We start from the raw sequence: 23,848 nt of genomic DNA on the forward strand, positions 1-23,848 counted from the left end.
TGAAAAAACTTCAATAGGGTATGCTTATATATTGAAATTGATGTACTAAATATATCAACAACATCGTAGTATTTATTTCCTAGCTGTTGAATCCGTCGCATAGGAGTGTGATATCGGGACTTTGATGTAGAATTGCTACAATAATATGGTAGGTACTGTCTTGAAACCGACCTGCTTGGAGTATAAAAAAATAAATGAAATAAAATAAAATATTATGAAAAAAAAACTTGCAAATACATCGTAAATCACTGACGTTTATTGAAAAATACAAAACGAAGCTACATTTAATTATTACGAACAGACCCTCAAGTGTCCCTATACAGCGTTTGTTAGGACATTTACATATTTACACTAAATAACAAATTTACAGTACATAAATAAATATGCAATACATAAACCATTTAAAACAATTTCTTCTCGCTATTGCCGGATCTAAGAAACAAAGCTAAAAAAGTTTATAATTAAATTTATACACACATTTTGAAAATAATAAGAAGATAGCTAGGCCAGTTTAACTCATTATTTCTGGGTTGTCCCATCATTGATAAAAAGCTTACCCCTTAATATCAGTTCAGTTCAGAGCGTTCACGAAGAAATCTGAAATAATGATGGCAATCATCAGAAGCAGGATATAGACTTTAAACCCGTTCGACTTACAATGACGTTGAGATAAGTATATTATTTATAAATGGTCAATTTTATATAGCGCTATTTAGCGAGCCAATCACCACAAAGTAAAACAATAATATTGTTTAATTATTATCACGGTCCTTGCGTATTAGGTCCTACTTGACGCAATTTTAAGGTACGATCTTATCAGATTACGTGTTTGGTGATCTAAGATAATATATGAAGTAGTCAGATTCTCGGATCAGAGTTCAACAAATTATTATTATCTATTAAGTGTGTTGTATTTAAATTGATATTTGCTTTATTACTATTACAATATTGATCCTTGCACCTGGTTTTCCACCAATTATGCAATAATTATGATGATGGATTGTATGCCACCAGAAAAATACAATACTTACGTTTTATGAAATCTATTCTGGTAGGTGATAGGATCGATTATAGGTCTTAAAGTCACGTTTATACCTGCACAAGATTGATTGGTGCATTACACAAATCGTTTATCATTTCCATCATTTTACTTAGGTGAGAAGTGAATCCTGGCGACAAAGAGAACCTGTGAAGGGTAGGTTACAATTTCTAAGTCAGAATTAAAGCAATGACAACAAATGTCGACGGCCTCGGTGGTCGAAGGGTAAAGCTCTCACGGTAAGAGACACATTCCTACGAATTGAAACGTTACTTTAAATGGCTTTAGCCGTATTTATACACCAAGCTGGTGTACACACAATAAGGTACAGCTGGATCAATCGATCGTTTTACCCGACCCGGGTCGCTCACGACCCACTAGCGGCGTGAGCGGGTTGCAAAAACCCGTTATTTGATTTAAGTTTCCAGGTCATACACGACCCGAAACCCAAAACACAATTACCCGTCTCCTAGCTACTTTTACTTTCGTTTGACGTACGCATATTCGTGGTATAAATTTATATTTTTTTATCAAACCTATTATCGATCAACCTTCCCGTCAGTAAGAACCGGTTCCAAAATTATCTGGAAGAAGGTACGGTTCTATGCACTGTGAAGGTCTCCGGTATCTGGAAACTAGAACCACAATGATAGCCTATTTTAGATTTCAGGAATCTACCATCTCTAATACACCGGCATCCGGGTCACGAGAGTGGGTCGCAACACAAGGGTGCTGACGATCTATGGACGTTCGCCTCGCCATACGGGTCGCGGGAGAAGGTTGCTGGTCGCTGGTAGTAGGTGCTGACGAAAAAATAACCCGCTCGCTCTTTTGAAGCTCGTGAGCGGGTTTAAACGATTGAGCCAGGACTACTACCTGTTCGAAAGCCAAAATAATTATTTAGGCTTAGGCTGTTTGTTAAGCTGGGATCAAGAATCTAAAAGTCCTGGACCGAGCCATTCGAGACCAATTTAAAGCCGCGGTGTGAGGGGTAAGACGTATGAAAAAATTCCGTTTTTACTTAATTTTTTTACAGGCAAAATCCATTGCTCGTCTCATCAAATACCCACAAAACGTAAGCCGTTATAACTCCACTAACAACACAACAAATAAAATGATAAAATTTCATTATGCATGACTTTGCACACAAACCATTTCAAAAGTTCGTCCCCTCACAATTTCCCAGGCAATTTCCCCTCACCCTATATTTGGCTTCAATGCCATTCATACTAAGTCGCACTAATGCTCTGTCTAAAGATTTGGGTTTGCTCGCCTGCCCAGCCATGGACATAAAAATCTTTGGAAAAACATGGCATTTTAACTAACAAAATAGAGTAGATATTACTAACAAGTTACTAATACGCAGCACTTGCATACTGCGAATAACATTGTAGGCATGGACATTTTGGAGGTCTTGTTTTGAAATTTTAAATGTAGACTCGTTGTATCAAAAAAATTTGCGTCCTTGCGAGAGCTCTGAAGGGGTACCATCAGTACCTAAAACAGGGCGGGGAAGTGGTGGGCCTCCTCCAGAATGTCCATGGCTGGGATGCCAACATCTATTATGTGATCTATTCCGTGGAAAGATCAGTGACAGTGAGATCAGGCTTTCTATGCAATAAAAACCCAAATTTGGACCGATTTTTAGTGTCGTTCTATGAAAAATCCATAGAATAGCGATTCTAAATAGGTTAAACACTTATACACTTATAAATATGATAGTGATTATCAGCCTTACTAAAAAAGGTCAGAACAATGAAAAAAATTACATATTACCATGGCGTTTGTTTGGTTAAAACGGTCTTAAACCAGGTTCAAGGCTGACTTTACCACACCATCGTTGAACGGCGTGTAAGAATCTAATTAGAATCTGTTAGTGTTTTTTCAAAATATTATATAATTATATTATAACTCTTTTAATAATTAAGAGAGATTTGAGGATTGGGTAATTTCATCTACGGTTGTCTAGAAATAACTTAAAAAAACAGTACTCATAAATTTATTTTTAGTAAGTAATAAAATTGCCTTACAATATTACTTTACGATACTATTACGATATTTAACACGATATTGCACTTTGAAGGCTTTTCTATATGAAACCATTCACAAGTAACATTCCCCAAAAATGAAGTTAGGGTTTTAACAATTTACAGTCGAAAAAGAAGATTCCCGGGAACAATTCCAGCTTTATTTAGAGTCCGAGTGTTGTATTTCAGACCAACATGTATTTAAATAAGAATAGAATAGGTAACACATTATGAGAGTAAATTATTAAAAACTAACGTTATTGAAAAGAGGCCATCAAATAATTTTTAACCAAACTAAACATAGTTACATTGTTATAGCTATGATGTTTTAAGCGTTTCAATTCTAGGTACTGAATTAAGTACCCTCTCTGTTACTTCAACATTGTACTATATACTTACTAGGTACTTGATAACCTACAAAAGCGTTATATTATTATTATTTTTTAGTTCGCGTTTTATTTTCCACACCTCTCGCCTGTTGCCACCCAATTCTTATAAACACGTTTCAACAGGGTGAAGAAAACAATTCTTCACCAATCGAATATTATCAGAAAAAAATGTGCCCATTTTTCCTCTATACGTAATAGGTCGAAAGCAAGAAATTTCTTTAATTTTTACTTAGATAAAAAGCAGTAATTTGAATAAATTAGAGAAATTAAACGGCGAAGTAGCTGTAAAAATATCGATAATGGATGGGATCACCCCTCGTTCCCAGTTCCGCCCTTATGTTGTTAACAACGTGTAAAGGTTGGCGATACTGGATTTTGACAAGCATTTGACAGTTCTACCTTTTAGTACGAAGTTTGAAAATATCGTAATCAGCGAAATGGTCGAGAGTTCTTGCGTCACCCCAGTCCCGAAACGCACGGCTGTGTGTGTGTGTGCGAATTTACGACAATCAGATTTGAATCGTGATAGAGCTACAGTGACTAGCTTTATAAACCGCGCGCAATCATTTAAGAGTAGTCCGTCTGCTGTCAGCTACATCGCTAGTTTCACGTGGCGCGCTATTGGTAAGTTCGGCAATTCGAATTTCTATATGAAAATTGAATGGCAAGTGGGCGAAGTTTTCCGATGTCAACATTTAGCGAAGCGGAAAAATGATGTCATATATGTTAGCAATTAAATGTACGCAGTGTTTTCTTTTCGCAGACAATCACCATGTGCGGAATTTGGGCACTCTTTGGCATCACCTGCCCCGAGCAGAGGATGTCCAGCTTCGAGAGGATCAAGCACCGCGGCCCTGATGCGTGGCGCATGGAATACGATGACAACGTCAAGGTATTTCCCTAAACTTTCATATTTTACTGATTATTAATAAAATATGTATGTATGTTTAAAACAATAAATGCCTACCAAAAGGGTAATTGCACAATTTCCCTTGGACACGTTATTAATTAAGCCTCCCTTGAGTATCATTAATCCAGTCAAAAAATAACAATATAAATAATCCACATAATATTATCATATATCCAAATGATAAGAAGCGCAAATATCAAATTAGAGATAGTAATTTAGATGTGAGAGATTATTATTATCCCTTTTATTATTACTCGCCAAATACTTTATTTGCATAAGATAAACATTTGCATAATTTTTACTGCTTATATACATACTACTTTTTCATGGTCAGCAAATAAATTTTTTTAAATTCCACATTCTTTTCACCAATTTTGCTATTAAATAATATCAGCTAGAATAACAAAAATTTAATTTAATATTATGCAGATTCATAATATTTACTATGTTCTTTTAATATAAGCGTACAGAATACAAATATCTGATTATAGAACCAATTTATTGATTCGTAAACCTATTCAGTGTAATTTGGAATAATAGTTTTAATTTCAAAACTTTACACAAGTTATATATAAATATCTTCATACTTGCCTGTTTTCTCTTTTACTGTTTTCTTTTATCTCTCTTGTATGTTTATTTTCATTATAATAATAAAAAGAGTAATAAACAGATGATATAACAATCCTCTTCAAGATTTTATGTCATGATTTTGAATAGGTTTTATTTTATTTAGTAGGGCTCATCATACCTAACCCTTTAAGGACGTTCCGGTGTGACGACACTAATGCATGGCGTTATTTACACCGTAGGTGTAATTTTGTACTACGGTGCCGTCGCACATGGTGAGACGTTTGCGTACAAGGCTTGTATTTCACCATCAACTGTGTTGAGACGGTATCCCAGAAAGAGTTAATAACAGTCAATGCTACCATAACTCACAAAGGTGGTGGGGGCTATAATAATAATACTAACGCTTTGTTCGAGCTCTGCTCGAATTTGGATTATACAGTAATTTAACTGATTATTTGTTGAAATTATGAAATACCTTAGTTTTATTGGTTCAGGCTATTGAAATGTAGCATCCTTATTGACTAGTATGGAAGTGCAATTCATACTAAGTAGATTTTTGGTAAAACTACCCCATTCCTAGCGTCAAAAAAAAGTTTGGTTTTGAGATATCATATTCTATTGAAGGTTGGTGACACATTACTCTATACGCATCATGGCTTGGCCTATTTTAGTGTATCGCTCGCCATACACTACCAATGGGAATATATGGCGAGCGATATTTATTTATTATTCATTAAAGCCCTATCGGGCTTTTATAGGGTAAATTAATGCTGAAATAGGCCAAGCCACGCAAATAGAGCGCGCTTAAGCGTGGTCTGTCACAGGCTTAACTGTATTTCCAGATATTTTTTTTGAAAGAAAGACAAAAATTCCCAGGTTACACATAACCTGATAATATTTGAAAATCTCCTAGTATCACAACGGTAAGTGGCAAATCTTACCTGTGTCGTGATGGAGGACTTAGCTTGTCGAGTAATTGAAACCACAACGCCTGGGTAGGATCAAGACGAGGTGCTACTGGCCGGTCAATTCTGTTCTATTCTATTCTTTTCAATTCTATTACGTATTTATGATTTGCATTTATTGCATCTCACTATACATAAAATACTTTTTATTTCACATAAAAATATACCTCACTGGGACTAAGCCTGTATCAAGGTTAACAATTTACATTTGAGTGAAGCAAACATAAGAGTATCACAAACATAAAGTAATTCTACATACAAACACAAAATATTTCAAAATTAAAGAAAAAAATTAGTATTTGATGTGTTACCAGATGGGTAATTTCACAGTATATTATATATTGCCTATTTTGCACAAGAAGTTTTAATGTAAAGATATGAAATTAAAAATAATGGCCAATATTTGGAATCAACATAGTAAGGTGAATAGATTTTTATTTGGTGACTCGAAAAGTTACAAAGTATTAGAATCGATAATTGAATATTTCAGAACTGCCACCTGGGCTTCCACCGCCTGGCCATTTTGGACTGCCTGTACGGAATGCAGCCCATGAAGTTGCACCGATACCCCAAGAGCGTTGTCATCTGCAACGGAGAACTCTACAGCTACAAGAGGGTAAGATATTGACTAGATCTGAATAGCTGGGAAAGCCCGATTTTGGCACTGAAACATTTGTGTCTTGCTAACAAATCTTCCATATTAATCCATTCCTCTTCACTTTCAGACCATGTGTTTACATGATTTAGATTTGAAGATGTTATTAATTAGAAGATAAAGTTGACTGATGCTTTTAATACTGGTTCAGAACCAGTTTTTCAATGATACCCTAATCAATTTACACATTGATAATCAGAAAATTCATTCACAAACCCATCTAAATGTATGTATTACTTTTGAATGTCAAATGTGATTGATTTCAATTACGCAACAGATAAAAATAAACTTTTTATCAGTCTTAACCATCTGACATCATACGACTTAAAATTTTTAATCAATTTTTGCCAAATCGATATAATAATCCCTCAGTAAATCACTTCACTCAAATTATTATTTCAAATATTATAAGATATTATTTCTAATACAAGGATGCAACAATTATAATATGTATTTAGAAATGAGTATTACATATCACTTCATATTTTTATTTTAATTGTTGATTTTACATTATTTGTATGAAAGGTCAATAACTTTAAAAAGTAAATTATAATTAAAGAAAAGATTATAATTATCGTAATTTTATATTTGATAAAAAAATGGCTTGAAATTAATGTACCTTGTGAATGATTATATAATTATTTCCATTATGCTCAAACTCCTCTTTGAAACAATTAAGATATGAAGGTACTTATACATTTTTCGCTGAACTTTAGTAATGTGTAAATGTTTCCGAAAGTGACCTGCGATACCATTTTGATAAAATGTATTATTTTTATTGACATGAAAATGAAAACAGCGCAAATTTTCGCATGGATTATATATTTCAGACAATAGCAATACTTTTGTCAACCAACAAAATTTATTTAAACCACTCACCGATGTTGGAAGAACCTTCCCTTTAAAAGGATAAAAATTAAAATAACGACAGATAAAACAGAAAAAAAAAAAAAAAATTGGAGATGGTGTAGGTAAAAGTTATGAAGACGCAAAATGCTAAGAAAGGGACAATACTATACATTTTCAGTAATCCGACAACGACTATAAATAATCCACCAATATTTTTACTGCTTGCATGCACAAAATCAAACTCTATAATTGGCCAGTATTCGTATGTAAAATTCAGGAGTTTGACACGTACCAATACTAGAACTTTGTACTCCGACGTGTTGGGTTATCTTCCACACTTAGTTACAGGTACCGACGTCTAGCTTTCTCTCGCTGACTATTTTACAGTCACCAGTTTCGGTTGTCCTCTGTATAATCTATCAATTGTCGCATGTGTTTCAGTTTGTTTCGACACGTTTTTTCGATTCAATAAGTTCGCAAAGTGGAGTCTTCTCACAAGCGTAAACAAGTCACTTTAACTTTAAATCATGAAATAAAAATTTAACAAAAGATCGATAGCGGTGTTTATTTGTTTTTACGAAATACCTTTTAAATAAGTTATTATAATAGATTATTTATATCTTCTGTGGCTTTTAAATTATTTTTTTCTCATGTTTTTTCTTTAACACCAAAGGCATAAAGGGATAATTTTTCCATGTAATGGATGAACAAATATGTCATTTCACATACAAAATGAAAAGTACCCGTCCCAGAACTGTGCCTTGTGGAATACCAAAATTTGACATTTCTTGGTCGCTAGTCTTGTCATTGATTTTAACGTATTGTGATTTGTGAAATAACTTTCTATCCATTGAACAGCTTTATCGTTGATGTTATTAGATTTTCGTTTTTTTTTAAATAAGCTTTACGTGAGAGATACTATCAAATGCCTTTCTTAGGTCTATAAAAATTCCTGCGCATTTATTGCCTTCATCAAGTGCCGAGTATATAAGTGATGTAACATTTTCTATCGAAATTGAGTATTTTTTCAGAGGAGAATTTTGATACATGAAAAAGTTTTGATCAATTTCACCAAGATTAGATAAAAATCTGCTCACTGCAAGCAGAACATAGATACACCGGAAATAGTCATTAAGTACAAAGCAAATTGAATGTTCTGAGATTCGGTATTTAATTTGACTTGATTTATTTGCAGCTGCAAAAGCAGTACAACTTCCCGTACGAAACCAAGTGCGACATTGAGTGCATCCTGCACTTGTACCACGAGTTTGGAATCGAGAAGACGGTCAAGTCCCTGGATGGAGTGTTTGCATTCTGCCTCGTGGATCTGGAGAAGAATCGTGTATTCCTGGCAAGAGACCCGTATGGAGTTAGGCCGCTGTTCCGAGTGTACGATGAAGAACAATCGTCTCTCGCCATCTGCTCAGAAGTCAAAGGTATTACTTTTATAAGTGACAACTAAATAGATTAACTCACAACTGTGATAAGACCCCTCAACTCAAAGACAGACAAGAAAGAATTTCGATAACTATTTGAAAATGTTAAGATGCTTTGAACACGTAAAGCGTATGAATGAAGACAGGATTGTTAGTAGAATATACGATGGGGAAGTTAATGGTAGAACAAGTTAGGGACTAGAGATGAGTAGGTTCTGCATTTTGCTGGAGGCTTCCGAGGAGTGCTTCCTTTTAAAAGAACTCGAGTTCTTGAAGTTGGTCAGGATTCCGAGTTCTTGCGTACGAACTGTATAACGCACAGTTTGGACGGTTCACTTTCTCGGTGAGTGGTGAGTCACATATGAAGAGTTCTCTGGGAGTAGTTGATTTGAAAAAGGAGTAGGAGTGGGATACTCTTCCCACAAAAGACTCAGGTTCAAGATCTCATTCTGGCTGAACCTACACACTGCTATTAGGGACGCCTGAGAAATACGTGGCATGATCAACTGAATAAAATACATGAGTCAGGTCATGTCAAGAGTTAGGCTGTCTGCTCACACGGATACGCAAGTATCCGATACTTATATTGCATACTTACATCGCAAACAATTTGTCGCGCACAGTCCATTCATATCACTATTGAAATCATGAGACCTGCTCGTCACCAATCATTGTTGAATTCTTGAAACATTAAAACTAGAAAACCATAATCTCGCTCACAACCAAAGGTGACCGGATAACTCAACACAGTGAAAATTCAACACACCCCAAAAGTGATATAAAGTGATGAAACAAAATCTAAGTTAATTCATAGAGCTATACAAGAGGCTATTGGGTACTAATTTCTCATCAATTAGAAAGCGATAAGCGGTACGCATAGACCGAATTCGGTAGTTTTAGTAAATAATGTTGTGTTGGAAGTCAGTTGGATGTAAAAAAGTGGATCCTGTTTTTTTGCTTTATGTCTCTTCAAAATATAATATATCAATGAGGTAAATAAGTTACATAGGTTAGTTTTTTTTCATCACTTTTAATGACTTTGTGTCACTTATTAAAGGTGTGTTGAATTGTCATTGTGTTGAGTTATCATGGAACCGCAGGGAAACAGTGTGATGACTGTTTAGTTTCTTAAAATATTTGATCAATTTCACCAGAAGTAAGGAAATTACTTTAGGCAGGAATACACGCCTTAACACACTTTCATTTCTTTTGCGTAGATGAGAATATTAATAATTAACATTAGTAATCATACATTATAAATAATATTACTTATGTTTTGTGAATTCTAGGAATCCACAACTTTGCCAGGGACTCAAATACCGATGCATCCTTGAGCCAGTTCCAGCCAGGAACCTGGGAGGAGTATAGCATCCTGGACAATGGAATGGTGAAGCTAATCCAGAAGCAGCAGTACTTCACTCCTGGCTGCCCCGTCGCCTTCCTACCAGCCATTGCTCCCAAAGGTAAGTTTTCTATTTTCACATACACAGCCAATCCCACTTAACTGTATGTATGTGATCCATCAGCAGCCATCCCCGTACGCGTATTTTGTATTATGTGATCCATGAAGTTTCATTAAAACACATACATTGTGTAAAAAAGGCCAACATTGAAAAGGTTTAAGAAGTTCGGACGAAACACATTTTATTATTCTGACCGATTTGTAGCCGAGTATGGGTTCAATTCATAATCTAGTTAAGTCCTCCCCATTATTGAAAAAGCAATATTTTCAGCTTTGAAGATGGTAGCAGGATATATTTTTAAATATTTATTTATTTATTCACGCCTTGAAGGCTTTTACACGTATACATTGTTATTGGTAAGTTGCTCAGGAGTATAATGATGAGTGTATAGAACATAACATAATACATAAACTGATGGCTAATATTTGAGTATGAACGTTATTTGTAACTGTCAGTTGTTTATTTGTAACCTGAAAATGTTTGACTTTCTTTTTAATAAAAAAATATGTTTTTCCATGTAAAAGTTATTATTTTCTGCCACAGTGTTGATGTTACAACTTTTATATCCCCGGTATGGTCCAACACCCAGCTTTCAACAATGTTTTCAATAAAATTATAGCAAATTTTTTTTTACTAATAATGAATGACAAATATTCGTAAAATAATTTTACAAATAACTTGACAATATTTGAATTCCTCCTACTACCATCAGGATAGTGGGAAAATATTGCTTACGCAGTGATGACGAATTTAGCAAGCAGGGGATCGAACTCGCGATGCTTGTGTGAGAACCTCTTGCTTTTGACCAGTCATATATTTATAAAACTATTGAAATAACAACCTATAAGTGTATGTTACCTTGTCTGATGTTTCGATAGTTACATATATATTTGGTGTGTGCAGACCTCACCACTGTGAAGATGGCAGTGTCTACCCTGCTAACGGAAGCCTGCAAAAAGAGGCTGATGTCCGACCGTAGGATCGGCTGCTTGCTGTCCGGGGGACTGGACTCTTCTCTAATCGCCGCCCTTGTTACCAAGTTGGCCAAAGAAGATAACGTTCCATACAAAATTCAGGTTAACCTCTTAACTATCAACTTGATCATTAGAGTTTTTACTCTTTTTCCTCAACTGGTCCGTATTTGAAGACATTTGTGACAGTAATTTAATTATATTAAACTTATTGCTTAGGATTAAATAGCATCTCCCATATTATTTATATTATTATATCCTTTGGGTGCAAAACTGTATCCAAAATTCTCCTATAAATAGTGTTACTCTCAAATGGATGTAGTTCTGCCAGCCAAATCCAACCCACAAACACGCCGTTTCTCCGCAGGGGTAGGCAGAGAGGACGGACCGCCAAACAACTCGGTCTTGAAACACACTCCTTGCCTCATTCACATTCATACATCGTCTCAAACATACTCTTCTATTGTTCTGACTCTTGACATGGCCCGACTCAAGTATTTGATTCACTTGGTCGTGCCATGTCTTCCTCGGGCGTCCCCGACTTCTGCTACCATTCACATTTGCATCGTATATTCTCCTTACACTCCTTTCTTCGCTCATTCGCTCTACATGCCCAAACCATCTAAGCGTCCCTTTCTTGATCTTACTCATTACGCTTACATCAGCCAGTGCGCCCTACTGTCGAATTTGGCAGCCATCTCTGGTCCGGAGCCCCTAAATACCTGAAAAAAACCCTTGACTCTGTGCAAAAACGGGCGGTCCGTATGATAGATTCCCCAATCTTAACAAGCAGACTGCAATCTTTAGAGCACAGGCGTCAGGTAGGTATGCTGTCCTTGTTCTATGGGTATTACAATGGACGATGCTCTGAGGAACTAGCGTCATTGATCCCTTTGGCACCGGTGCGTAGTCGGGATACACGCCAAACGCGCGCCCAACATTTGTACACGGTTGACATTTGTCACATGAGAACGGGTCGCTTCTACGATTCGTTCTTAAGTTCAACAGCTCGGCTGTGGAACGAACTGCCGGCCTCTGTGTTTCCTCCCTCATACAACATGGGACTCTTCAAGACCCATGTTCACTCCTTCCTCTCCACAAAAAGACCCTCCACACAGCATCCCCAAAGACAACATAGGCCCTGAGGGAAATTATTTTCTTCAGGGCCTCCTGTGTGGAGATATATATAAAAAAAAAAAAAAAAGCCTTGCACTCTTTGCCGATATCCACATTCCTCACACGATCATACATGGTTTTACCACACATACGCCTCAGGGATCTCATTTCAACAGCATTCAATCTACTTTCATCCTTTCTTTGCCAGTTCCATAAAAAATATTATATATTAATATTATATTAAATATTATATATTCATACTAATTTCAAGAAGCATGAATGTAGTTCCCAAAAATAATTAAAAAGTCACGTTGGGTCCAAAGAAAGAGTTTTCCTGTTGCGTTTGTTAGTGTTTTCCCGGCCAAGTGGATCCTTTTAACACTAGGATGTATCGAATGATTGTTATTTTCTTAATTTTACCAATGAAATCCAATCAGCATAGATCTTAATTGCTAATCTCAAATCTTCTTATTTTTTCTTTACTTATTTTGCCATAAAAGATCCACAGAGAATAGATGTATTTATCAAATTTTAATGATAATCCCGGTATCCAAGTTTTACCAGAGAAGAAAAAAAATACAAAAACATGTGCTAATTTAAAAAATAACAATGAACCTAAATACCTGATGTGCCGGGTAATTATGATCCTGTACATATATTCCTGGATTCACCGTGTAAATAGAGCCATTGGGGTGGTTTTTCTCATAAACGGGGCTGTACAAAATATCCAAATATCATAATTACTATACACATTTGAAATATTGTATTTTTTACCCTGTTCTAAAGTGAGAGTCTCTTAATATTCCCTAAATGTGAACGTCATAGTTCCATTGGCTTCAGGTAGCAATTTTTATACATCATGTTTGTAGTTAGATATACATATTGCTTTGTAGCTGGAATATACCAACAATACGTGTTTGAACAAATTGACACAATAACTATGTTAACCAAATAAATAAAAAATAATGTGTGTCGTGATGTATCTTCTCAACCCTTCAACTAATTAATAATTATTTTTGCAGACCTTCGCTATCGGCATGGATGGCTCCCCTGACCTGATTGCCGCCCGGAAAGTGGCGGACTTTATCGACTCTGAGCACCACGAAGTCAAGTTTGATGAGAAGGATGTTGCTGAGGTTCTCGACGAAGTTATTTATCATTTGGAGTCCTACGACATTACTACCATTCGAGCCAGCGTTGGTGCGTACTATTTAAAAAAAAAAATATTAACTGTTAAAACTCCCTACACATATCTATAAATTGAAATGTTTGGTGAGAAATCTAAAATTAGACACCACAAAGAGATTGATTTAGGACGAGGGTTATCGATCACCAAAGAATAATCACAAAATTTTGAGTAATGTCACCTAGCTAGAAATATCAAATTTTTTGCAGAAGCCTGCAACAAATACAGGTACCTTTTGTTCCTCATACAATTCAATGATTTGCAGTCTTCGGAAACCATAAGGTCCTATTTTTTCTTGTTTTAAGGAATGTACATGCTCGCGAGATACATCAAGCAGAACACAGACACAACTGTCATCTTCAGCGGAGAAGGAGCTGATGAATTGGCTCAAGGATACATTTACTTCCGAGATGCCCCCACCAGTCAAGATGCTCACGATGAAAGTATAAGGTACAGAAAATGAATAATTAACTGCATTCACAATTTTTATATTTTACTGATAAAATAATTCTTATACTTTGTATTTCTTTGCCGTAGGTTGTTGTCCCAAATCTACTTGTACGATGGATTGAGAGCTGACCGTACCACCGCTGCATTCAGGTGAAAATTTCATTATTTTATATTGCTGAATAATCAATCTTATAATGCATAGCGCCCAAACAATGTTATTAACCTTTACAACTCTGGCCTTTTCAACGCAATCCATTCTCACCCGGAATGTTTCGAAACACAGTATGTGTTTTAGTGAAGCTTCACGGTGATCCGTGTGCCACATGTATGGCCACCGATGGATTACATATGCGACAGTCGCGTAGATCAGGTTAAATATTGATGCAACAATATTTTAGAGAACAGATACCGTTATTCAAATATTCCTAATATATGCAAATTATGGTGGGCAGTAAAAATTTGTGTTGATGAACCATTAAAAAATAAAATTTTAAATTCCATTTGTAGAAAAAAATAATCCTCTGCCTTGTGTGTTTCCTAATGCGAATGATTTGATCATTATTATTTTTCATTGATGCAATGTATGTAGGTATGTTATTTTAAACTCATTATTACCGTAAGAAAAAAAAAAAACAAAATAAATTTTAACTTAAATAATCAAATAAACTAAAATTATGTTTTGCTATTTTTTGTGAAATAGGTATTACAAAATATTTCTAGATTGGCTCTTGTTCATACAGTGTATCAACCGATCCAGTATCAATCATAATATGTGTTTGTCATAAATACCCATAACATAAATATTTTTTTATGAGCATGATAATTTCTTGTACACTATTTTTATTTGCGTAGCTAATCTTTACACATTTTCCTTTTAAAAACAACAAAAGTGTTAAAATATTGATTTGAAAATGCTTATGATCATCAAAAATATTTCTTAATTGTATATTGCTCTTATTGATCGTTCTGATACATATTGCGATGATGTAAAATTATATTTAATATCAGTAGCTCAATTTTCGTTTTGGTAACTATTGAAGGATGCAAATTTTTGGAGGCATTTAAAAAATTCTTGATTTTGATACTCATGACCTCAACTGAACAAGGCACCTGTCCCAACATCAATAAGGTGGCTTTAAATACTTGATGCTATGTTTTCAAACTCTTCACTCATGTAACACAACAAACGTTGACACATTTCTATTGCAAATATATTACATAATTAATTAATTGTGAAAATAAAAATGCTGACGCATTTCTCATGTTTTGAGAAAACGGTGTCTGAATTATTATTTGACGATTTTCTAATAATTGTCGAAAATCAAACAACGTACAGATGTTTTTTTGTGTAATCAGTTTATTATTTTTGTAGAAAATACTATTTCCATTAAAAATATTTTAAAGTTGTTATAAAATTGTAAGAAACAAAAACATAGTTTCCTTTTGATTAAATATTCTTCAACATCTGTCTGTTTTTCTTTCTTTCTTAGAAAAAGTATCTAACGATGAAATTAGATATACATATGTGGTCTGTTTACACAACAAAGTTGAAGAATTCACAGACATTTCTACATTTTAACTCAAAATCGCGAATTTCGCACATGTGGTTCTTTTGTATTTTATGAGTGATATAACTATTTACTTTTACTGTATTGAAAGTTTTAATTATCTTCAATAAAAAATAATCATATTGCCTGTGTTAATTAGAAATATGTTATAATAGGTGGTTAAGATCCTCAAATATGACTCCAGAGGTCTGGGTTCGAATCCCGGCATTTGTTTTATCTAAAGAAAATTAAAAAAAAAATATTTAAATTAATTAATTATATATATTTTCAATAGAAGTGTGTTGTGGGCATGACCGTGTGCCCAGGATAAGGTCAATTTTATCTTATCAAAATTCTTGAAGAAACAATCAATTTCATAGGCATGTGTGAGGCATTGGAGTCGAAAAGTATTATGTAAAGCGAAATCAGTTTTCTTTTATGGGTACACATCACAATTCTAGGAATTTTCTGTTCAGTGGTTCTATCATATGTTATGTTTAGTATCTATTATAATGTGTGTAACCCTTGAGAGTCTCAAGGGATAGTGATTGTATTGCGATGTGTAATTATTATCATTTAGTAGAATGTATGAAAGTATTGTTTGATCAACGTCTCGTTATACTCTTTCAGTCTGGAGATGAGGGTTCCGTTCCTTGACATCCAGTTCACGCAGCACTACCTGAGCCAGCCGCTGGAAGACCGGCAGCCAAAAAACGGTTTGGAGAAATTCCTTCTCCGAGATGCCTTTGACGGACACAACTTAATACCTGACGAAATTCTTTGGCGCCACAAGGAAGCATTCAGGTACGTCAATTAGTAGGACATCAGATAACTAGTATAATCAAAGCTACGTACATATTTAACTATTTAACGGTAGTCATACATCACTTTTGTGAGAGTTGCTATAATATGGAGAAGTTTCGCACCCAAAGTTGACATTAACACGGTACTAACACAGATGCTTTGCTTTTATATTGTTTGTTGACATATTATTACACAGTTCCAAAAAACAGTTCCGCTTCCCGTACAAATTATTTTGCAATTATCTTTCCAAAAAAATCTATTTATATTATGTAATTAATTTTAGAGGGTAACAAGCGCATTAATTTGCATAATAACCTGGAATGGTATAATTTTTTTTGTGCTTGCCATTCATAATATTTGGCCAATTCAAACACGTAGCTCTATTTTGGTAGAATGTCGCCTCAGTGGAACATAACAATTGAAGATAAGTGTAAGTGGATAAAATACTAAGCCAAAGCTTTAAGCATTTATCTGAAAATACAGCCTCTATATAATTTAAGTAGGCTTTATACAATATCGAAAATTATTACATTTACATAATACATACAAATATTGCCCCAAACTGATGTTTTTTAAAAAAAATATTTTATCATGTTTCAATGTACATAAAACAATGGTGTTTTTTTTTAAAATTATTTTGTAATAAATAAATTTGTTTTCTTGTAGTGATGGTGTTGCTTCCAAGAAAAGATCTCTGTTCACCATATTAGCTGATATCATTGATGAGAGAGTGACTGATGAAGAGTTTGTCACCAAATCCAAGCTGTACACACATTGCACTCCCAAGACGAAGGAATCATACTATTACAGGTACCTACCTTGACTAAATCATATATTACTAATCATATATATAATCATATAATTGTGCACATCTTCCGGCTGCATAATTCTATTTTATCATGTATGATGTGATAGAACGGGGATAGAACGTCTAGACGTTAGGAGAAATATTGCAATGGTGTTAGTGGCGCACAAGCTGCTAAATGGGCACATTTGCAATCCAGATATTCTGGAACGAATTTCTTTTTATGTCCCTGATAATTTCATCAGAGCTAGACAGCACAGATTATTTATTTTTCCAAGGGGTAGGACCAACCTACCAATGATCATGCCTTTGGGGAGAATAACTACTTTGTTAAATTACATTTCTTCTGTGATTGACATTTTCAATTTGAACCAAAGAGAATTTAAGACGGCAATAAGCATACTATTTAACAAATCTGGTTAATCAGATAGTATTGATGTACTTACCCATGCAAATAAATGTATGTACTTACTTATTATAAACTGTAATTTATAAACTGTTATTTGTGAAATGTAAATGGATTATACTGTTTTTCACAATAAATCAATAAAAAAAAAAAAAAAATTAAAAAAAAACATTGCAATTTTATAACTGTAAAAACTATTTGAATTATCTAATTTGGACAACTTATACACTACATGTACCTAGTCCCTCTTTCGCTAAAAACATTAAGTAGGTGCAAGCAATACGAAAGGCTTTTTCTCAGTGATGTTTGACGAGGACATCTCTGTCGGGATTTTCTGTATTTACATAAACACCAATACAACCCTAACTATGTATTGTTACTTTAATTGTGCGGCCTATAAGTAAAAGTGTTTCTACGTAGCGATGCAATGATGTTAGCGTTAGTAATACACATTCCTAAAGAAATAGTGACTGAAAGTTGCTCGGTGGAAATCTATACTTGTTCCTGACCCTATTCAAGGGGCAGCTTGCATGCAAGTAGTGTCTAAAATGGCCAAATGCTGTAGAGGTAGGAAAGAAGTACAGGGTTTTCTAATAAGAGGTGTTATTTTGATATTCAATCGTAAAAGATCAATGTTTTCGTTTCTTGTGTGGCACGTAGCGCCGTCTTGTTGAAAGTAAACGTTGTCCAGATCAATACCATCAAATTCCGGATATAAAAAATCATTAATCATCTCTCGATAGCGCAATCCATTCACCGTAACTGTTGCTCTAGCCTCATTTTCAAAAAAGTAAGGTCCAATGACTCTGCCGGACCATAAACCTCACCAAACAGTCACACGTTGAGGATAGAGAGGCTTTTCAACAATAACTCTTGGGTTAGCCACCGAGGTGGAAATGGGCCTCATCACTCAAGATGATTTGCATTTGATTCACTCAAGTGAATTTTAATAATTTCAATACGTTTTTGAAGCGTGTATCGTTCCATTTTTATTAATGGCGTAGTTTTCTACTTAAATGACAGCTTCAAAAGTAACATCTCTTATTAGAAAACCCTGTTCAAAAGAGGTTTGCATTAACCGGCATCGTTATCAATACGGTTTTAGTCCTACCATCGTTTCCTGCACAACCAACCACTTCATTTTTTATTTTTTAGATAGAATAACTTTACCTATTCTAAAACATTATTAGATAATGTGGGCCTCACTATACCCATGCAATACCAGTGCTGAGGCCCTCATTTTACAATTTAACAATATCCAATAAAAAGAAATGATAAATGAAAATAAAACTGAAATAAAATAAAATAAAATAAAATACAATAATAAAGGTGGTAATGAAAAAAAAGGTAATTTTACAAGGTGGGACAAAAGTAATCACCCTATTGGAAAACGCTATAACTTTTGCAAATGGCGCCAAATGTCAATTCGATTTTGACATTTGTGAAGTAAACAAACGCAGAATATAAATCGACAAGACATGAATCAATTATGGATTAAATAAACAAATTTCACAAGCAATACCAAAGTTTATCACAAAACAAAAAAATTACAGCGAAAGAACATCGGGTGATTACTTTTGCCCCACCCAGTATCTTCTATGAGATCCGCTTGTACATAATGATGTGTATACTGTAATGGTATAGTGTACTACGTATACATGTTTAATTCTTTTACATTATAACATTTTTATAATATTGCCTTTTTTTTCTTTAATCCATCTCATTTTGTATCTGAAATGTTTTTTTGTTTCCTTCACTTTTTATATGAAAGATTGTTGAATCCTTTTATTACATTACGATACAACGATGTACATATTAATTAATAGAAAAAAAATTGTTTCAGGAAAATATTTGAGCAGAACTACCCCCTTCTCGATCATCTGACTCCATACTTCTGGATGCCCAAATGGACGGATGCCACCGATCCCTCAGCCCGGTACATTAAACACTACGCCGCCAAGGACGAATGAATAACATGACAATAAATAACATATCTCCATTAATTCACATCTTTCTTAGATTTTCCATTATTTTCTAATGCTACAAAATAAATCATAAATTGAACAAGATTTAATGAGATGATGGTTAAGATGCGGGGAAAGTCCTGTACGTAAATTAAGTATATACAATGTAAAATATAATTTATATTGACAAGATTCAATTATTGTTTTAATTTCATCAACTTCCTTTCAATTAACTCATATATATTAAAACTTACTCATAATTCGATGGCCTAAAGTCAAACAACTTCATTTGATTTTAACGCCTAGATTTATTTATATGTTTTTTGAAGATTTTGTTGTTTGACTTTAAATCCTCATAATGCAATCCGTTTGTTAACACACTTCGGAAGGGAAAGGTATTTCTACCCGTTCGGTCGATTGTTGCTTAAGGACGGGAAGGTTATTTTTACCTTTTGCGCCGGCTTCTTTTCAATGAAAAGAATAAATTATCCATATTTTATGTAATTGAATGAATATTTTCTGCCATTCTCTTTCTAAAGGTTCCAACTATACGTACATAATTATCAAATCGCAATACAATTCTTATTTTTATATTTATATTCGAGTCTATCAAACATCTGTATTTCAACAAAGGGACCTTTTATTATTGAATACCTGACACTAATTGATAAACAATGCGTTTGATGATTAACGAAATAAGTAATTTTTCGGTTAGTCATTTTATAGCTTGGGTATATGCTGAGTTAGTATGTAGAAATTTTTATTAAAATATTTTAATTATTTTCGAAGATATAGTGATTTAAAAAAATTAAAATAATTCTCACGGGACCTTTATTTTCGCCAGTCGCCAGCAATCCGCCAGCGCAAAAGATACCCACCTGAAGTGTGTTAATATAGGGGAATCTATCAAACAGACCGCTCGTTTCTGCACAGAGTTTTTTTTTCAGCTTTAGACCAGAGGTGGCTGCCAAATTCACCAGTAGGGTGCACTTGCGATTTGTACAGGTTATATAGGTACTGTGTGCTCCTGTACAGTACGCTCAGCTTCTGAGAGGCCAACAAGGCTACGATGGTGATTTGAGCATGGTGGTTATAAAATTGAAATATGTCAAATTTTTTTCAGAGCTCCAGGTAAAATAAATACGAAGGACCGAAAGGGTAACGTAAATATGAAAGAAACAAAGAAAGACAAAGTACACGCAGTATATGTATATAGATACGATAAGGACGGACAGCAAAAAATGTTTGTTAGTACATAAACAGCAGTTTTGCATTGTACTGTTTTTAAATAAGGACATTTAAGGTTTTGGCAGTGCTGATCAAAGAGTTTGCTAAAAACATAAATGGTTCATTGAAATATACTGTTCTGTATAACATTAATCAGGCTGTCATGAGAAAACTTGTCCAGAATGAATTAGTTGCTTGTTTCAACACTGCAAGTGTTATGGCCTAGTTATAACAAGCGGTAAAGGCAAAATAACCAGAGATGTGCAAAATGGGTACCCAAAACCATTTGAAATGCAAAATGGAAATGGGTCAAAACTTTTCCATTTGAAAATGCAAAAAGCAAAATACCCATTTTCAAAATGCATTGAAAATGCAAAATGGTTTCTCAGGTCAAACAATTAAAATAATTATAGAATTTTTAAACAATTTTGTCATTTAATAATGGACATCAATGTACAACAAACATATTAGAGGATGGTAAATCCAAAAACACCACGACTACAGATTATGAAACCACAAAAAATTTGCGCGGGACTAATGTTGCCAACGTAAAAACATAGAAACTGCTATCTAACATTTAATATTACAGCGCCATGGCCCCATGTTCAGTACCTATTTGAATCAGTATTTTTTGTAATGGTATCACTCAATTGCCAGGGCTCCTATTAGGGAGCAACTAGACAAATGTAAATTATCTCTCATAGCGAGGTTGAGGACCGACTGATATTTGCGGCTTATGAAAAAAAGATGAGTGGAGATAGTAGGAAGAATGTTGCAAAAAAGCATTTAAAATGGAAAATGCATTGAGAAAAGCATTTAAAATGCAAAATGTAAAATGGTTTTTAGAAAAGCATTTAAAATGCAAAATGCAAAATGGTTTTAAGAAAAGCATTTAAAATACAAAATGGAAAATACCCATTTTGCATTTTGCATTTCCATTTGAAATGGATTTATTTGAAATAAAGCACATCTCTGAAAATAACACAGTGTAACTAATAAAGAATTTAGTCAAAAAATGTATAGACTTTTTAAAAATATATTCATGTAGATTAAAAAAACACCGATTCTGAGTATACTTATATATTTTTAATCTTAGAATTAATAAATCGTTGTTTTAATGTGGATGATGATACAAATATATTTTTTAAAGGGACTCAAATTCCTTATTACAACAGTGGCAAACAGTTTCCGTGCACTTTTACATGGAACATTTTACGATTTATGTATATAACACCCAGGATGCGCACTCAGACTAGCTATAACTAGGCCCATAGGATTGCAAATCTATAACAGACACAACAAACCTCCACCGGTTAGGACATTTTCTCCAAAAACATATTGATGTAATATAAATTCAGTCAATTGAATAAAGCCATCAGAGCATGAATAATAATAATAATGCTAAACAAGCTGCAGTTCTAGTTGAGATAGACACATTACAGGTTACCTATTTTTTATTCAAAATTTACTCTAGGCTATACTCCCAATATCGCTTTGTTGAAAGACCACAGTTCAGAAACGAAAAATTACTTGAAATGGCTTTAGCCGTATTTGGTGACCAGATCTGAATAGCCTGATACTTCCCCACCTTTCTCTTCCCGTCTTCTTTCCCTTCGCACTACCCTGAGTATCTCAACACACCCAATTTGGGGACGCCATAGTCCCACTGACCCCAATGCGTTGATGGGTGCAAAGTAAAAAAAAAGTAAATCGAGTGAGTAAATTTAATTATTTTACACTTATAAAATATATATTTCCATGACATTGAAGTATCTTTCATTGATGAATCATTAAAAATATAATGTGATTTGCAAATTTGTATCAATTTGATACAAATGGCTACTCCAACGACTCATATTTTTAAAAGATTAGTATTTCAGAATATAAACAAATGGGTCAGTCCCGAAAAAGAAAAGCAAACCCCCTCCATTGTCATCTGTAATCAATTTATCATATTTCTCATCTTTACATCGTTATTTACATAAAATCCTCTTTTTTTGGTAAAAATTGTAATTTTTTTTTCACCCTTACAAAATAATAGAAAAAACACTCCTTTTTTTATTTTTATTGAAACATATAAACAAGGTTACAATTTTTTAACAATATCAACACCAATATTTCAATCACTCTCCTAATAAAGCAGCTGCTTGTGTTTAGGAGAGGACAACAAAAATATTTTTACATTTGTTTAAATTAAACAAAAAATATTAGAAATAAAACAAAAAATAACAATAAAGGTAATAAAAATATAGGTTAGTTAATAAATGATTCAAAGAATTGAAAAGGCAAAACATATTTCTTAACAATTTCCTTATTTTGTTTTTTCTAGTACTTGGTTTAGTCTTAGGTATCAAGGCGTTATCTCAGGTATTAAGGGTCTGAGATTTATTAGGGAAAAATAAACAATTTACAGGTTAGAAACAGTAGATAAAAAGCCATAATTATTTAAAAGAAGAATAGGTACCTGACGGTGTTGCCAACTCAGATATTTTAGAGTTAGATTTAGTAGTTTAATAGTGGTAATCAGCATTAAAAGAGCAGATTTAAATAGGTTTTCGCTCGAACAGCTCCGTCCAGGGCATTGAAAAAAGCGTTTTAGCTTCTTAGATCCATTTCCAGATATTCTAGCTATTTGTATACTTAACTCTGCAACGTAAAATGGTGATTTAAAAGATGTACTTCTCTGTTCCAACTTTGGTCATATTTTCATGGACAAGATTTTAGCTCTTTTTCGAGTGACATATTAAATTATTTATTTATTTATTTATTTCACGCCTATTAAGGCTTTTACATACATATATATAAAAAATATTTACGAAATTATACATGAAAATAGTGCAGGAAACGACTATTAAAACAATTGCAGAAAAATAAATATAAAGTCAAAATATCACTCAACTTGATTTGATCTACACAGAATGCAGGCACAACATATAAAAAATCCAAAATATTTTTTTCTATTTCAGTTGACAAAATTATTATATGTTAGTCAAATCAAATTAAATACCTTTATTCAAATATTCCACTACTCGATGAAAAAAAAAACTTCAATAGGGTATGCTTATATAT

At 33.9% G+C, this 23,848-nt stretch overlaps 1 protein-coding gene across 1 annotated transcript; it reads left to right on the forward strand.

Annotated features, from left to right (window-relative positions):
- The first annotated feature begins 3,935 nt into the window (after window positions 1-3,935).
- AsnS (asparagine synthetase) lies at window positions 3,936-19,739 on the forward strand. The gene is made up of 12 exons (XM_089645924.1): window positions 3,936-4,079; window positions 4,219-4,347; window positions 6,391-6,516; window positions 8,600-8,840; window positions 10,130-10,303; window positions 11,207-11,379; window positions 13,413-13,590; window positions 13,882-14,026; window positions 14,114-14,176; window positions 16,204-16,377; window positions 17,044-17,187; window positions 19,432-19,739. Exons 2-12 carry the CDS (start codon window positions 4,228-4,230, stop codon window positions 19,556-19,558), a joined length of 1,665 nt encoding a protein of 554 aa, XP_089502050.1. The 5' UTR covers window positions 3,936-4,079; window positions 4,219-4,227; the 3' UTR covers window positions 19,559-19,739.
- The last annotated feature ends 4,109 nt before the right edge of the window (window positions 19,740-23,848 follow it).

This window comes from Hesperophylax consimilis, chromosome 23 (genome assembly GCF_061612785.1).
Source record: "Hesperophylax consimilis isolate HC1 chromosome 23, BYU_Hcon_1.0, whole genome shotgun sequence".
Classification (NCBI taxonomy): domain Eukaryota; kingdom Metazoa; phylum Arthropoda; class Insecta; order Trichoptera; family Limnephilidae; genus Hesperophylax; species Hesperophylax consimilis.

What these genes read in the sequence shown, in the direction of transcription:
- AsnS (XM_089645924.1), top strand. Translation starts at nt 4,228, where the DNA reads ATGTGCGGAATTTGGGCACTCTTTGGCATCACCTGCCCCGAGCAGAGG. An exon ending in ACCAGCCATTGCTCCCAAAG is followed by an intron (nt 10,304 to 11,206) that starts GTAAGTTTTCTA and finishes TGGTGTGTGCAG; the next exon opens with ACCTCACCACTGTGAAGATG. An exon ending in TACCATTCGAGCCAGCGTTG is followed by an intron (nt 13,591 to 13,881) that starts GTGCGTACTATT and finishes TCTTGTTTTAAG; the next exon opens with GAATGTACATGCTCGCGAGA.